This window comes from Mastacembelus armatus, chromosome 20 (assembly GCF_900324485.2).
Source record: "Mastacembelus armatus chromosome 20, fMasArm1.2, whole genome shotgun sequence".
In the NCBI taxonomy this organism is placed as follows: domain Eukaryota; kingdom Metazoa; phylum Chordata; class Actinopteri; order Synbranchiformes; family Mastacembelidae; genus Mastacembelus; species Mastacembelus armatus.
In genome coordinates, this window is record NC_046652.1 from 5774480 (window position 1) to 5791472 (window position 16993).

At 40.2% G+C, this 16993-nt stretch overlaps 1 protein-coding gene across 4 annotated transcripts; it reads right to left on the minus strand.

Moving 5' to 3' along the window:
* Nucleotides 1–1129: 1129 nt before the first annotated feature.
* On the minus strand, nt 1130–16270 carry pdk3a (pyruvate dehydrogenase kinase, isozyme 3a). 4 transcript variants are annotated; one of them, XM_026292067.1, is made up of 12 exons: nt 15895–16270; nt 14146–14287; nt 8052–8123; nt 7625–7809; nt 7408–7497; nt 6609–6686; nt 6093–6169; nt 5842–5943; nt 5634–5741; nt 5371–5484; nt 4232–4352; nt 1130–3167 (listed from the first exon to the last, which is right to left on the minus strand). In XM_026292067.1, exons 1-12 carry the CDS (start codon nt 15995–15997, stop codon nt 3157–3159), a joined length of 1203 nt encoding a protein of 400 aa, XP_026147852.1. In that variant the 5' UTR covers nt 15998–16270; the 3' UTR covers nt 1130–3156. The 4 variants fall into 4 exon arrangements, with proteins under 4 accessions (XP_026147852.1, XP_026147851.1, XP_026147855.1 ...); XM_026292066.1 differs by having other exon boundaries at nt 1130–4352; XM_026292070.1 differs by lacking the exon at nt 15895–16270 and adding an exon at nt 13872–13977 and having other exon boundaries at nt 1130–4352.
* Nucleotides 16271–16993: the final 723 nt, after the last annotated feature.

The window sequence follows — 16993 nt, forward strand, 5'->3', positions numbered from 1 at the left end:
AATGAGAGCCAGGGCATGCCCTACAACAGAAGAGGAGAAGCACTGGAAAACCTTTGGCACTCAAACATGTAGTCAGTGCTGGTTTGTATCACTGTAGTGTATATCAATGTGAAATGGTCCATAGAAAGAGTGAGTCAATTGATATACCTTCAAAGACAAATTACAACTAATTTATGTAAAAATCTGGTTTCCTAAAATATATCAGAAATACAAGGTAACTGGGGCAAAAATGCTGCAGTGAGTGCAGATTAAAACAGAAAACAAAGCTTCTTGCACAGTCTTGTGGGAGAACAAACAGTTCTAAGTCTAGTTCAAAAATCTGGAAACAGTCTTATGAAATTACAGATGCTAAGGAAACTCCTAAAGATCTATGACTTGGACTGCACCTAATCTGTGAAATGCCTGTTGTATAATCCCAAAACATGATGCAATAGAAAAAGCAGCCTTGTCATTAGCTTACTGAATGTAAAATTAGTCATTGAGACCATACAGACAATATTGAATTAATGTAATCATTAGTTTGTAGTCACATGCCTTACAAACACACAGCTGATCAGTAGATTCCACAATTATCTTGTATCACAATAACTGATCAGTAGAAAGATGAGATTCTTTTACCATAAAAAGCCATGGATCTTTTAAACAGTCCTCAATGGTACACCATTCAATGTTTAGCAGACATTGTTTTGCTCTTTGGAATATGGTGCCAGCTGTCAATCAAAACCGGCAAACTTGGAGATGCAGCCTATCTCCAGGACTCTGATGATACTTGAAACATACAATAACTGAAGCTCTCCAGGTGAACTATCAGGTCCTCAAACGCCAAAACATTGCTCTGTTGTTTTCTTTGCTATTATTGGAAATGTATGTAACAACACTTTTGTGCAGGTCTGCCCATCCATACCAGGCCAGAGCAGACCTTTCTCCTACCCTAACAATACAATAAACACCCTAATGCAATGTAGAGACCTTAATGTCCAGTACGCACTACATGTTAACCTGCACTATATGTTCAAACTTGGGGAATGTGTTTTTAATGTTCAATGTAAATAAAAGAATAAGTGAATATGAATTAAGGTCAACATTTCCTAATTTACGATGAGAGAATGTAACAATCTCCAAAGACAGATAACACACAGCAGCAATTTTCTTTATTGTCAAAACTAACAATAGGTACTATAAGTTGATTTCATGCTGAATCATATTGTTTACACTGCTTTATCACCTTTATTGTGTTTGCTGATGTTGCATTATTCGCATATCTTTGCATGAATCCGCAGTAGGGAGTTCATGCATGTGAATATGAATACATTTGTTTAAGCCAGAAGTACAGTAGGGTGAAAAACAAAATCACTCCACACTGGCTGCACTTACAGTATATATATATATTCATGGTAAATAAGCAATATTTTCTAAAACACCACAGGTACACAGACAGTCGTTTAGCAGTAAAGGTTGACAACTACCAAAGGCAGAAGATCCTTGGGCATCTAAGTCACGGAAATCAGAACAGATCATGAGCTGTAACATGATTATAACAACTTTACAGTGACACCACATATTAAAGATGATAACTGAGGCCCATAAATGAAGAGGACAGCAGTCATTAACCTATAACACAGCATTTCCTTTACAGCAAGGTGGTCAGTAAGTATTACTCAGTGTAATTAGCAGGTTATGAAGACATTGGCAGGGATGAACAGTGTGGCTAAAAATCAAAGAACCTACAGGATGAGGAAACTCTCCATATGAAGCCCCTTCTCAAGATTTTTCATCTACACTCCTTTCTTTTTACATCAGGTGGAGCTAAAGGAGATGAGAAGGAAGTCACCTCAAAAATAATGACATTCCCATCTGGTCTTAATAAATGGGTCAATTTCAGTACCTCCAAAATGATGCTGCTATTGTAAAGGGCTGATCTGGGATCTGATTATAATAAATGTAGAGGACCTCTATCTAAAACATAGATAGAGGTCTGAACTGATTGAAAGTCATTGGAAGGCAAATATACAGTATCTATACAATTAGTAAAGCACACTAATAGAGTGAACATGACAGTCATGAGCAAAATTTGCAATGTTTCAGTACCCAGTGGTGTTTTAGCGGTTTAGAGCTCAAACCACTTAATCACATTTTCGCGTCAGCTTTTCCAAACACTCAATTTTTTGCTGACTCTTTTTCATATAAATAAATAAATAAAAATGAGGACAGACTTTCAAAGATAATAGAAAAAATATTAAAAGATGTTAAGATGAAATTCTTTTCTTAAGTGAAAGATTAAAAGGAAAAGAAAACAGTGCACAATGCTTAAAAAGTAGATCATTAACTGTATTTTTGAATTTGTGGATAAAGTAAATGAAAACCTGTCATGTATCTACTCCTGCATTTTGACTATGTGTTTTGGACATTTTCACTTAATTATAAGACAAAAAGCACCACTGAGGATGTAATGATGTAATCCTACTTTTATAGTTCTTGTGTGATGTATGAGGTTCATTCTTCACTGTGAGGTTTCATATATTTTGCTGGTGTGGTTGAAGCTACTTGATGGACAAAGTTGATATGGTGCAATTTCAGCAGCATCCTACGGATGCAGCGTTGGTCCTTTATATCAGTGGTTAAATCAGGGTCTAGCACTGGCGCACAACCAAAAATGTCTGATGATGGTCAGAATTGCCAACAGTATGCTGGTGGATGGGTAGCTAACTTCTAAGAGTAAAGTAGTTAAAAATACGCTGATAAAACTTTAGTTTCTCTGACTCTACATTATAAGTGAATTTAAAGCCTTCAAGGCGAATTTTTAAAGAAATCCTACATATGTTAATAGAAGTAATGTAAGTCAAATTTAAAGCCTTAAAGGCAGATTGTTTAAAATAAATCACAGATGTTACATGTTTTCAGACACAGTATAGGTGATCTTTAAAAATAAGGCATCTTTCTGATGCAATGCTTTTTTTAAACATTTTTCCACATCAACTATTGCATCTGGGCAGAAATCTCTTTCATTTACTCAGGCTTAAATAGAGTGCAAACAAAACAAGTCTTTACTATGCCAATGACACACTGGCCTAATTGTGCAATGAGTCAAAAGTGTCTCCCAACGGAAGGAAATTAATCCTCCTCCTCCCATTTGCACTGAAACCCACAGCCTCTGCCTCAGCATGTGCCTGTTTGAGAAGGAGAAACAGAATACAAGCCTTCACTGATGGTGAGAATGACACTCAATCAGCAGTGCATGATTTATTCAGCCACAGGGAGCAGTGACCTTCACGGACACATGCTTCGGATGTTATCACACCATTCAATGGTCTGCTATCATTTGTTTCCCAACCACAGTTATGGTTATGGTCTATACACCACCTACTAGGAGGTGTCAGTAGGTCACTACCACCTTTGTTGTCACACTTACAATGATAAACATAAAGCGCTTTACTAACAAAAACGACTTGTTTAGTCACTGAAAGTACTTGCAGGAGATTTGAAAAGATCAGGGATGGGGTTAAAAAATCATCAACAACTGCAATGTTTCGCAACGGAATCAATTTTATGACCCATCCATCCATCTATGGACTATATACTGCATCACTTCATTTCCCCCTTTACTTATGTCATAATTACCACAACCACTAGAGGCTCTTTCTTACCACATCTACTGATAAAGAGTAGCAGATGAGATGCCTCAATAAAAATATTTATGGGTGTCATAAAGACCAAAGATACTGAAGCCATTGAATGGAGCAACAATACTCGAAATGGCTGCCTAGGCAGCATAGATGAAGCAGGCCAAACTAGGCATGAGGAAGAGATAACAGTGAAGCACTGAATTTAGGTTGAAGTAATGGCCATATAAGAAAAATGGAGTCTACATCTGTAATACTTTGTCAAAATAATCACTCATTTATAAATGGGGTTAGACAGCAGAAATCTATAAATTTGGAAAAGGTTTGTTTCAAACTCCTCCGAGGGCGAGCCAGTGGTAATGCCACAACAATGCAAACTACGCTGATGAAGGCCATTGCCATTGGGTACTGATTTGCGTAAAGGCCATCCATTTTTACAGTGCTTTAACTACTGGAACTTAAAAGCCATTCAGGTCCAAAACCAAGTGCTCACCCAAGGGCAATATTTCATCGTACATGCTCTAGGCAGAGTGCGGGCACTATGGGTCCCAGCAACTAACTGGGCTAACAGGCCAAGCAGAGTTATCTGTTGGCTTTGTATTTGGACTTGCTGGCATCACGTGGCTCTTTGCTGGGGTTGCTCCAGTCATCTGCCTCAGGGCTGGTCTTGTAATGCCGCCATGCTGACTTGTTGAACACGGGTAGGCGCTCAAAAGACTCACTGGACAGGGCCTTTAAATTGAGAAACAAAACACAAGCCAATAAGAACATTCTTACAGCAAGTTCAGCAGTTTGGGAGATACACGTATTTGCTTTTGAGCTAAGGGACAATGATAAATATACAGCCAATAAAGTTTTTCTTGGTGGGAAAAACCTAGCCTGGTTCTATCTCCCTCAACCCTGGATAATAACAATAAAAAGCTGGATAATCGATGAATATATTGGTCACATAGAAAGAGCAGAAAGGAAGTTAGTGTGACTATAACCAAAATCTAAATTCAAAGCATAAATATCAAGGGTGTGCACACCAAAAAATTAGATGTTTCCTTTTATTCAGTACAACTGAATTATTCGTGTTGAATAAAAGGACAATTCCAAGCAAATATGTGAGGACCCTGTTTTTATGATGGCATCACAAAATTTCTACAAGGAAAACAGCCTTTGAGTAATATCTTCCTTCTTCTGCCACCATCAGTCCCTACAATGTAATGGATGGATTTTGCATTCTTTTAAAGGTCATAGATTTACTGCAAAGTCATAACTAAATGTAAGTTACAGAGAAAGCAAACATGGCAGGAAATTATGAAGCGTTTCCCTTTGCTGTAATGTTTTGTTTCGTGTTTTGTAACTGATGGCTTCCTTATTGTACATATGGTAAAGTCAGACACAAATAAGCAGCCTACTACCTTGTCATTTATGTATAGATTAAACAAATAAGACATGTTACTTAGGTTTTTCTTACATTTTTACAAATTTTACTTTTTATGTTTCATATTTTAATATTTTAAGATTAAAATCCCCTGCTCACAGTCTTTATGTTAACCTGAGCTTTTCATCTCCTGGCTCTAGCAGTAGATCATACTGATCAGACAGGAATTAAAAAGATACATTTTTTCATCTAACTCTTAGCAAGAAATTGAATTACTGTATTTCCCAAAATGTCAAACCACTGCTTTAAAACTGTCAGTATCATGTATATAGGAGACAGAAAAGTTACTTCAGGATGCACTTCTTGACTCGTTCACATTACCTTCAAATAGATGACAGCATCCGTGCCAACGCCTTCCATGGAGTAGAGTTTCAGATCCCCCTGGAAGTATCGGGCATAAAGCCTGGAAATAGGTAATCCATAGCCAAAACCAGCCTACATGGTGGGGCGGGAGGGGGAGAAAATTACAACTCTAATTTCCCAGATGTCATGTCACGTACAGTTTAACAAATGTATGAGCTAAAAAAAAAAAAAAAAGTTGGGCACCGTGGCTGATATTGATTTGATTTAATGTGAATGTGTACCAATGGGACAGCTCCTGGCTCCAAGCTCGGTGTAGGAGCAGTGGAGTACATGTAGTTAAACAGACGGTCTATCTTTCTCAGAGGAACTCCTCCTCCTCTGTCACTGATCTGAAGCAAGAAAGTAGGAGAGAAGAAAAGAGCCAGACTGAGACCATGCTTTAATACCACAATCTTTTATAATACTGTTCTGTGTTTGTGCTTGTTATACCTTTATTGAGAGATCCTCTTTACCCAGAGTAACCTTTGCCTTTACTGGTGGTAATCCTTTGTCACTGTGCTCATGAAGCTCAACAGTGGCTCTCATTGAGTTCTGCAATCACCCACAGTTAATTAACTGAGTTCAGCATGAGTCCTTGTACCTTGATATTATTATTTATTTATTATAGTCTGATTACAGATAATTACATTTAAACAGGCCTAAACCACTTAGGTTAACAGCACTGATGCTGCCCTGCTCACCTTAAAGAGCTCAAACAGCATGTGGAACAGATGAGAGGGCACATATACCACCTGGATGGGCCTTTTAGGGGCCTTCACTGGGAGACAAGAATTACTTGCTGTTAGGAGATGAAACACACACACACACAAATCCAGCTAGTTCTTTTCAGTGTGTGATGGTAGGCAAGTTGTACAGACAGACTGGACACAATCTGATAGTTTAATCTCAATTCATTTAGAGTGTAAATATGATGTTAAAAAACTAAACTTAATTAAAAAATAATGATCACTTTGATAATAATGCAGGTCCCTGTCCAGTAACATCCTCTGTTACATCCAACAGAAGCTGTAATATATTATGCTGTAATTTTTGCAAAAGCAAATAAGCAAATAATTACAGGCTTAGATTTGGACTCCTATGGTACACTGTATTTCTAACTGAACTGATATAATACATCCATAGCTGTATCACAGGTTAAAGGAAGAAATGGTAAAATGCCTGAATGGATTAGTGCTCAAAAGCAAAATATCGCTTACTGTTAAACTCTTCAATCTTGAGCTCTGGAGCAGCCAGATAATACTTCTCACACAACATTTTAGCTGTGTCATAGGCATCTGATGGTAAAAACAATATGAGGGAATCAACAAAAACTGAATAAGAAAATAGTTTTGTAATTTGTGAGTCATTTGTGATCATTGCTGGTCACTAATGTAGCGTCTGCTCTGGGTCACTGAGAATGCAGCTTTGGATATACGCTCCTGATATTCTTTAAAAACTATGTAAACATGCTGTGGAGTAGGATGAACTTGGATTTGTGTCACTGCCTGTGTAATATAAAGCAAACTCCATTAACTATCCATCCATCTTCTATACCCGCTTTTTCCTGGCTCAGGGTCACGGGGATCTGCTGGAGCCTATCCCAGCTCTCTCTCGGCAGGGGTACACCCTGGACAGGTCACCAGTCCATCACAGGGCCACATATAGACACACAAAGACAGACAACCTCACACACTCACACTCACTCCTACGGGCAATTTTAGAGTCACCAATCAACCTAACATGCTTGTTTTTTTTTGGTGGGAGGAAACCGGAGACGAACCCACGACCTTCTTGCTGTGAGGCAACAGTGCTAACCACTAATCCACCATGCTGCCCCATTAACTATCCAAATATTTAAAAATTAAGAAAATAATTCAGCTGACACATACCAAAAAATTCACAGTACAGTACAGTATTCACAGAGTACAGAGCAGTGCTGTGTATACATTCAAATAGATATGGATTGTAATGGTTGTTTTAGAAGTAGATTGTCAAATACAACCTTCTTTAACTCACCACTGACGACTTCAGCCACACTACAGTTTGGATCTATACTACCTATGTGTTTTGGATGAGCAGGGTTGGTGTCATTACCAAACAGGAGAGCTACACAGAAATACACAGAAAAAAAAGTTAGTTGGTGACAGTCAGATCATTAACAAAATGTAACCAGCTGCCAAGACAGACAATACAATTGTGGCTTAATGAATCAAAGAGAGACTTTGAGACTTACTGTGCTGATTGATGAGCATGCGGAAGGAGATGCGATTGGTGTAAAAGCGGTCGAGGAAATACTGGATGTTGCTACTGATGAAGGGATCAAAGCCAAACCTCTCCTTGTACTCTATGACTCCCTGAGCCATGGTGGGAACCACATCATTGTGACGGTTACGGATTTCAATCAAGAGCTCCAGGAAACTAAAATAAACCAAAATCGATCAACTTACAAACAGACCAATTGGACACTATTGACAGAAAACTGAAACAAACAGACTCCCTTAGCCTAATTCCTGCCTGTGTTTATGACACAAGCATAGTTTTACTATAATCATGCACTGTTACCGGTACAGTCAGCAGAGAAGTTTAGCTATAGACATTGAGACAGTATACAGTGCTGTACTTTCATTTATGAATCATTATTCAAGACAATATTCACTCACTCGTTCAGAGCATGCGGGTCCTCCGGCTTTCGATTCTCATAATCCAGCAGCTCCACAAAACTCTGCATGTACCTATTAAAGCAAACAGTTCAAATTCAATTTTTACATAGAGATCAGACCAGATCAAACTTTAATTCAGACACAGCAAATAGGGAGGGACAGACTGTATTAAAGATGAATACAATAAAATACAATACACAACAATAAATACCTACACAAACGTGTGCACACACATTCACAACAATTGAACTTGTGGAGGCTGAAATGCCAGTGATTGAAAGTGTCGACCAGACAGAGCTAATTTTAGGTTAGTTGTGCACAGACAGCTAAACTACAAATCTATGCATGAGATTTCATATAATCAGAGGGCAACATTTATAAACCTTTGGGTTGTACTGCAGAGTTTTATGCAGCAGCCTCGTACTGTGATTACAGGTCAGGGAGTATAAAAACTCTGAATAGAAAAGCCTTCACAGTCACTGAGCACATCTCAAATCTGTGGGCCAACATGTTAGCTCGTGTGTATCATTTTCAACACTGTCAGTAAATGTCATCATATAATATTTTTTCCATATTTCATTTATGTAATGGCATTCCAGTATAACGGTGTACTTCTCTCTAATGTTGGTGTTTTGATAAAACCCAGATTTTCCCTTTTTGAATTCACCAACAAACAATTTGGAAAATATTGTTCAGGATTTGTACAAAGAAACTTAAACTCATCTATAAAAACATAAAATATGGAATTTTATCATTTAATTACAGGTACTTGTAAAGCATATAATAAAGTCCAGAGTCCAGTAGAATAACAAGGATCAAGAAAGTTGGTTATGTACAGTAATGCAAGACTCAGTGAACTGGGCACAGCCCTGTGAACCATTGCCCCCATTGTCCTTATTTGGTCTTACTCTGATGTCGCGCTAAGGCACTGAACTGAAAATTGTCGGTGCTCATCTGGCGGGTGCCAGAACTGAGTGACCTCCATCATGTGCTTCAGACAGCGCTTCAGACAGCATCTTTCCTGGGCAGCCAGTGAAATCAGCCAGGAGCGCAGGGCCAAATCCAGAGAAAACTGCATTACAATATGTAACAAATGTTCTGTCTCAATGAGGCTGTAGTGAACTGTTCTGCTTTTGAACAATACGTCCTGTATTGTTTAACCTGCTCATTGACTCACATGTATAACAATCCAAACTACACCAGCTGGGGAAACTGTTGCCTTCATTTTGACTGATTTATTTTTTTTTAATAAAACAAATCATGGCTACATTACTAATTCAAACTCTTGTTTTGTTGTGTTCCAAAACAGTCCATGGCAACGGAGGTCAAAGGTGGTAAATCTGACATGTGATCCAAAGTAAGGTCTGCCATCCTTTGCTTTCTAACTATAGACTACATTTGTTTATAGAAAACACAGCCATTCTTGATGAGTTAACTGGCCATCCAGTAACACGGCTATCGTTACCCAATTTTCATCTTTTTGAATCCTCATCTAGCACAGCTCATTGAGATCCTTCATCTGATTAATAGCCTGTTTTTCTGTGGCCAGACTTGAGGCGATCATCAGTATAAAAGCTGGATTTCATGGTGTTGACTGCCATTGCCTCAAACTTGTCCTTGTTATCTTCATGTACTTTTGAGGGCAAAATTAGCACAGCCCGGTAAGGAAATGACCACACAGAGATAGACATTCATTCTCTATCTCTCAAAACTTTGGCTTGATTCACCATCTGTCTACAAGAGAGATCTGAGACGGTTTAACTCTGAATCATAAGCTCAAACTTGATAGCAGTGTCGTGACGGTGAATTGCTCCAGAACCTAAGCAAAAACCCAAAAGTAAATCAATTAGATAAGGTCCTTGTACAAGCTCATTGTTGAGAGGTTCCTTTGTATAAGCAGGTACAATCAAACAGCATTGTGATATACCCCATGGAATACCCAGTGGTAGCCATCCCCTCATATACCACACCTTGTTGTCATTTTGATAAAAGTCTCTCAGGCACACCTTCTCACCTGTATAAAAGGTACCTCTCCACAGAAGCAATCAATCAATCAGATTCCAAACTCTCCACCATTGCCAAGACCAAAGAACTGTCCAAGGATGTCAGGGACAAGATTGAAGGCTGGAATGGGCTACAAGACCATCGCCAAGCAGCTTGGTGAGAACAGTCGGTGCGATTATTCGCAAATGGAAGAAGCATAAAATCAGTGTCAATCTCCCTCGGTCTGGGGCTCCATGTAAGATCTCACCTCGTGGAGTTTCAATGATCATGAGAACAGTGAGGAATCAGTCCAGAACTACACGGGAGGATCTTGTCAATGATCTCAAGGCAGCTGGGACCATAGTCACCAAGAAAACAATTAGTAACACACTACGCCATGAAGAACTGCAATCCTGCAGCGCCCGCAAGGTCCCCCTGCTCAAAAAAATCGCATGTACAGGCTCGTCTGAAGTTTGCCAGTGAACATCTGAATGATTCAGAGGAGAACTGGGTGAAAGTGTTGTGGTCAGATGAAACCAAAATCGAATTATTTGGCATCACTCAACTTGCCGTGTTTGGAGGAAGAGGAATGCTGCCTGTGACCCCAAGAACACCATCCCTAAAGTCAAATATGGAAGTGGGAACATTGATTATGCTCTGGGGGTGTTTTTCTGCTAAGGGGACAGGACAACTGCACCGCATCAAAGGGACAATGGACGGGGCAATGTACCGTCAAATCTTGGGTGAGAACTTCCTTCCTTCCTTCAGCCAGGGCACTGAAAGTGCGTCATGGATGGGTATTCCAGCATGACAGTGACCCAAAACACATGGCCAAGGCAACAAAGGAGTGGTACAAGAAGAAGTACATTAAGGTCCTGGAGTGGCCTAGCCAGTCTACAGACCTTAATCCCATAGAAAATCTGTGGAGGGAGCCAAACGTCAGCCTTGAAACCTTAATAACTTGGAGAGGATCTGCAAAGAGGAGTGGGACAGAATCTCTCCTGAGATGTGTGCAAACCTGGTGGCCAACTACAAGAAACGTCTGACCTCTGTCATTGCCAACAAGGGTTTTGCCACCAAGTACTAAGTCATGCTTTGCGAAGGGGTCAAATAGTAATTTCACTCATTAAAATGCAAATCCATTTATAACTTTTTTGAAATGTGTTTTTCTGGACTTTTTTTGAGGTTGTTCTTCTGTCTCTTACTGTTCAAATAAACCTACCATTAAAATTATAGACTGATCATTTCTTTGTCAGTGGGCAAACGTACAAAATCAGCAGGAAATCAAATCATTTTTTCCCTCACGGTACTCCACATCAATTTCTTTCATGTTGTCAAGATCATTTTGAGAGAAAATGTTTGTCTTTGTCAGTGTTATTTCTGTTTCAATGTCCAGTTTATTCAGCTTACTAGTTGCATCCATCACCGACATCATAACTACTTACTGGTTACTTTTTACCCATTGGCTGTAGAAGAGCTTTAGTTTTGTTGCCTGTAGTGCTGAGATGTTTCCTGAGGTTCCCTGTACAAAATGTTACTGTGTTGCCTTATTACTGTTTTGCTTCCTTTAGAGGCTTTTAATTGTAATGGTCCTACTTTCAGTTTTCTTGCCCATTGTGAAAGTATTTCTACTGTCCCACATTCTGATTGCCATGGCTAAGCTACTGCCTTTACTCTTCTGTTTGGAGAGGTTACTGGGGAAAATGCTGGAGTATTTTTTAAATAAATATAACAGGATCCAAGAACCTGGCCCTCAGCACATTTTATTCCAAAAGCTCATATGCTGTATTTTTCCAAGTAAAGGGTATAGGATGCTTTGCCATCATCAGATGTACTGCAGCTCCAGCTAAGAACTTTATTCATAGTGACGATTGCAAATTTTATTCAATCTCAAAAGTGAATCTTCAGAAATCTCTCTTCATTTTCCTTTATTTCTACAGGCAACGTTTAAACTGAAGCATGCTCATACCAATTAACTCTTCTCCAGTATTTCCGTGATCAACAATTTTTAGATATTCATTTTACATGTGCAAACTCCCACTTTCCCTTGGCATGTTGCAAGTCTTTAACTTATGTGCAGCATTAGCACTCTCATCTTCCATTACGTCTTCCATAGTATTCAAACATATTGGGATATGTTGGAACTGGGAAGTAATCAAAGTAAAACTGCCTCTAATCCTCTGGTGGTAACCTGCTTTTAACTTCCTTTGCATACAGTAAGTAGTAGTAGTAGTAAGACCTTAATGTGCTTCTTCTTGAGCCACTCCTTTTGCTTTATCACCACTTTATCAAACATCAATGGAAATGTGGCAAACTGAACAGTGCAAATCAGAGACGACACAAAGTGGACAAGCCATGGTACATTGCTCCATCACTCCCACTGCTTGACACCCCTCAAGCAGCACATAGAGGGACATGAGCAAAATGGCTGGGCAGGGACAGTGGAAGGGAGACAGGAGGAGATGGGAAGACTGTGGCTATAACTGCACGAGGTGCTCCCTCAGGCTCACCAACACAAACACACTGCCTAAATGACTGGTTGGAGGCACATTAGTTGTTGGCCAAACTGGAGATTGGCAGTAAGAGGATCCAGCCATGAGAGCAGGGAAACAGCCCATTGAGATGGAAAAACAGGCTCACCCCTTGAGAGTGGCACTGAAAATGTCTGGGAAAGGAAAAAGTGTGTTGCTTATGTGAAGCAAACTCACTCTCATCCCCAGATGACAGGAAAATGGTGGGATGGCTGCACCCTATGAAGAATGTGTGTCAGACAGTCATTTGATACAACATGAGAAATAAGAATCAACTGTCATTACAATGAAAGCTTTGCTTTTAAGGCAACATGCAATACCTTATTGACAAATAGTTATTTAGAAATACACACATTCTGTGGACTCTGTTGGACCTGGCATCCTGCCTCTGGCCACCAGCCGGCAGCTCATCAGTGAAGTGTGGTGGCAAAGTAGGAGGAGTCAGTGGAGATGGAGAGGGGCAGCTGTCTCTAGGTCAGTATTTATGGTAATCATGCCATCCACCAAGGGGTAGGAGGCACTATCACATGCTTCTGAAACTTCTCTGCCTCCTTCACCACCAATTGGAGCTCCTTGACCAGACCATAAAAAAAACCGAAGAGACTGTTGTTGTCTGATGGAGCACTCCACCAGGGTCTGCCATACAGAAAATTGAGAAACAGTAGGGAGGATGTCAGGCTCTGCAGAAAGCTAACAGAGAGCATGGGCCAGGACAGTGATGTTGCATACCAGGACCCTTCAGCAAACTTCACTGTCAGAGCATCTTTTGCAGACAGTAAGGTCGGATACGTCCCAATTCAGAAAACACTCTTTGCGCTGAAGACTGTGGCCAGGCTCTGTTCTAGTAGAGGGACACGGGAAACCCATCCACTGTGATGTCAACCACCCATGTGATGGCCATGAAGGTGCAAAAACTGGAAATCTGCTTCACTGATTCCGTGGCCACAAAGACAAATAAGTGACAGTGATCATAAGCAGCTATACCAGCACAGAATGTAGTGTCTTCCTCAGGTCGAACTGGCCAAACTGTGCATTCAGTGTTGTGGGGACCAGAATACCATGTTGGTCAGTTGCAGATCCCTTAAATGTCTTGGAGCTGCATGGCAGAAAGCCATAGCCAGCTATGGTGTTGTGGCTCAAGTGAGCAAGACTCCCACTCACGAGGTGCTCCCTCAGGCTCACCAACACACTGCCCAAATGACTGGTTGGAGGGACATTAGTCGTTGGCCAAACTGGAGATTGGCAGTAAGAGGATCCAGCCATGAGAGCAGGAAAACAGCCCATTGAGATGGAAAAACAGGCTCACCTCGGTATTGGTATCGTTGATACTGGCCCTGTATGTACTTGGTATCGGATCAATACCAAATCTTGCAGTATCGCACATCACTACCATGAGAAAGGAAGGCGATAGCCTAGACGGCAAAATGGAGTAAAACAAATGGCAAGCAAAGGGGTTTTTTACTAGTACGTTTTAAATCTTCAGCAGTTATTATTTATCCATACACACCTAACATTTATACTACTATAAAGCTGACCGCCTGCTGGGAATATAATGGGTATTGGTGAAGAAGGTTTCTCACCATTTCTGAACCAGTCTGACAGAAGGCTGGCTGAGGAGTTTGTCAGGCAGCAGGTTGACTTCTCTCATAGTGTTGGCCAGCCGCACAGGAAGCTCCTTACGCAGGAAAACGTAGGATGTTTTCTCACATGCATTGTCCCTGCCTAAGAGAGAAATGGCATTTGTCAAAACTGTTGATTAAAAGTGACTGCAGTATCTGAAACTTCTCGTAGAGTGGTCACTTCATGGCAAAAAGGCTCACAGATAACACATTTCATCATTTGCAAAACATTTCTCTTAATTTTTTTTAAATATAATAAGAATTATTATTATTATTATTATTATTATTAAATGAGGCAAATGAAATACAAACCTTCCTAAATCAGTTGAGAAAGTAAACATATCAATCACTGCTAAAATTTACAAGTAGCGAACTGGAGGAAGATTCAATTTCCAACCTTTAATATGATACCTTAAACTATCTGGCTAAAAATGTAGTCAGTATTACCAACATCAGTCTCAATTACAGAGGGAAATCATGAATCATGGTACCCAATAGAAAGGACAGTCATGGAAGGATTACCAGTAAAAACAATTAATGTTGTATAAGCTTAAATGACTTTCCCATAACAACTGTATGTAAACAAACGTTGGATTTCACATACTTAACCACCCACATTTGTACCATGTGCAAAGTATCCCAGCCTCTAATGTGTGCGTGCAAATATCTCTACATAAGCACATGAATCCCATAAACCCTCAGCAGAGAAAACCACTGAACACAGTGAAAATCTGCTGGAGAAAATGCTTTCAGGATTTTTCAGGGAACAATGGTCACTGAAAACAAACAGAGACTTCAGCTTGTGTTACAGGAAACCTGCTGTGCACATATAGTGATGCCCTGTGAGTGACCTCGGCCGACAGCAGACAATAGGATGTGATGCTATTTCATTATCTTGGGGTTGAAAACTAGACGCCCCAGCAGAATGAAGGGAAGTGTTCCATCAACTCAGCTCGAAGGAGAGTTGTTTCCTGATTCAGCAATATGAAGGCAGGCTTGTACATTTAAAAAACTGGGTAGTGAAAGTACCAACAACTGAACCAGCCCTGAAATAACACACAGTCTGCATGTGCTGAGACTTGGATGATGGCTCCTTTGTTTCCTGTTGAAACACAGCGGTATCTTTTGCCCTATCGCTGTCTTTGTACAAACATTTACTCCTGGAGAGATAACACAACACGTTTCCTCCATCTCACATCACGTCCACAGCTGTGAGAACAACTTGCGTAACAAAGCCAGTGTGCTTAATCATGGATGGATTAAGAAAGGCTTTGCTATGAACATGCAATTAACAACTGTCATCTTGACTTTTAAGTTTCATTCATACTCCAGCACCATCACTAAATCAGTTTCTGGTTGATGTGACCTTTTGGAGGAAAAACAAAAGTTTAAATTTGGGCTTTTTTTCCTGCTAATAATGTAACTTCCATATAAAAACACAGTGTTTCCTGCTTTGAATTCAGCTCAGTAAGACCCAAACAATCATCCAGTATGAATTAAACCACAGGTCCCACACAGTAAACAAAGCTGCAAATGAGGGCATCTGAGCATAACAAGTATAATGTTTCAAGACAGCTCACAGCAGACTTATTCTATTAATAACAGGCCAGAGCTTTTCCTACAGACAGTGGGCTGCATCAATGGGCAAATAACAAGAGGCCCTCAGGTTGTCATCCTCATCACTTCTTCAGATGAGAGCTAACTACTTACCAAAATCCAGAAACTGCTTAATGGAGAGTGGAGACGGAGAAAATCTGGAGTAATACTCGATTTTGGGGTTGGCGTTTTTCAGCAGCGACGTGAATATCCTCATTTTGGCAGTTTAGTGATGATGTCGGTATCTGGCTGTGGGAAGGAGCCTCAGAAAAAACACGACCACTTCATCTGCGCTAAGGCGGACAGACACACGGCCAGTCCTCATCCGTACCAGCCTGCAGGCCTCCGGTGGACGCCGAGTAAAAGTCCATAAGACTTGTGACAGATGACAGGGCAGAAACAAGACGCCTTCACAGGGCTTCCTCAATCCACACTGTCGGACTTTCAAACCTGTTTCATTTCAGCACAACAAGGTCGAGTTAGTCAGAGTCAAAGCGCCACTTCCGGGTGTGTGTTTAAATAAAACAATTCAATAGTTACTATGCGATTTAGATTTTGTTTGTTTATTTGTTTTTGCAGTGGTTCATGTTTTCAAGTTTAATTAGACATGTAAAAAGACATGTAAAAAGTCCTGCTAAGCTGAGGGCCCAGTGGGTCAAAGGGCTTCACCTGTAAAATGAGACAAAACCACTGCAGGTTGAATTAAAGATGTCCCTATTATTTGTAATTAGGTATCTTTTGTATTGCCTTGATTTGCTGAATTCTGCCATAATAACATGAAATTATAACTACTCTTAAAGAAACGATCTTAAAAGAGTGACCAGCAAACTACTGATATTAAACTAGATAAATGCAAAGCATTTAATTTTGAAAAGAACACGCCACACTTCCGGCATGCTTGCACTTGTTTGACGCTCCGTGAGCCCCCGTCCTTTCTGTTTCAACCGCACTTGACCAGGCCTTGTTGATTGGTCGAAAACCCAGAAATGAGAAACAGCTGCCAAGCAATTGGACGAAGGCGTGTCGATCAACATGTTTGCATTATCTGTATTCAATCTGACAGCGTCTTCGCCCACACACAGGCCTACAGAGAGTGTGCCCCGTGTAAAACATGGCCATGTCAACCACATGCTACAGTTTTAATAAAGGCAGGCGGTGATAAACAGGCTCCAATCCCACAGGTTTGACTGAGGCTGTTTGGTTTTTACTGCCA

Bases quoted from the DNA above. Each gene is read 5' to 3' on its own strand.
- pdk3a (XM_026292066.1), bottom strand. From the start codon at position 15,997: ATGAGGATATTCACGTCGCTGCTGAAAAACGCCAACCCCAAAATCGAG. The intron at 7,498-7,624 runs GTAAGTCTCAAA...ATTTCTGTGTAG, and splicing joins CATGCTCATCAATCAGCACA to CTCTCCTGTTTGGTAATGAC. The intron at 5,944-6,092 runs GTGAGCAGGGCA...GGGTGATTGCAG, and splicing joins TGCTGTTTGAGCTCTTTAAG to AACTCAATGAGAGCCACTGT.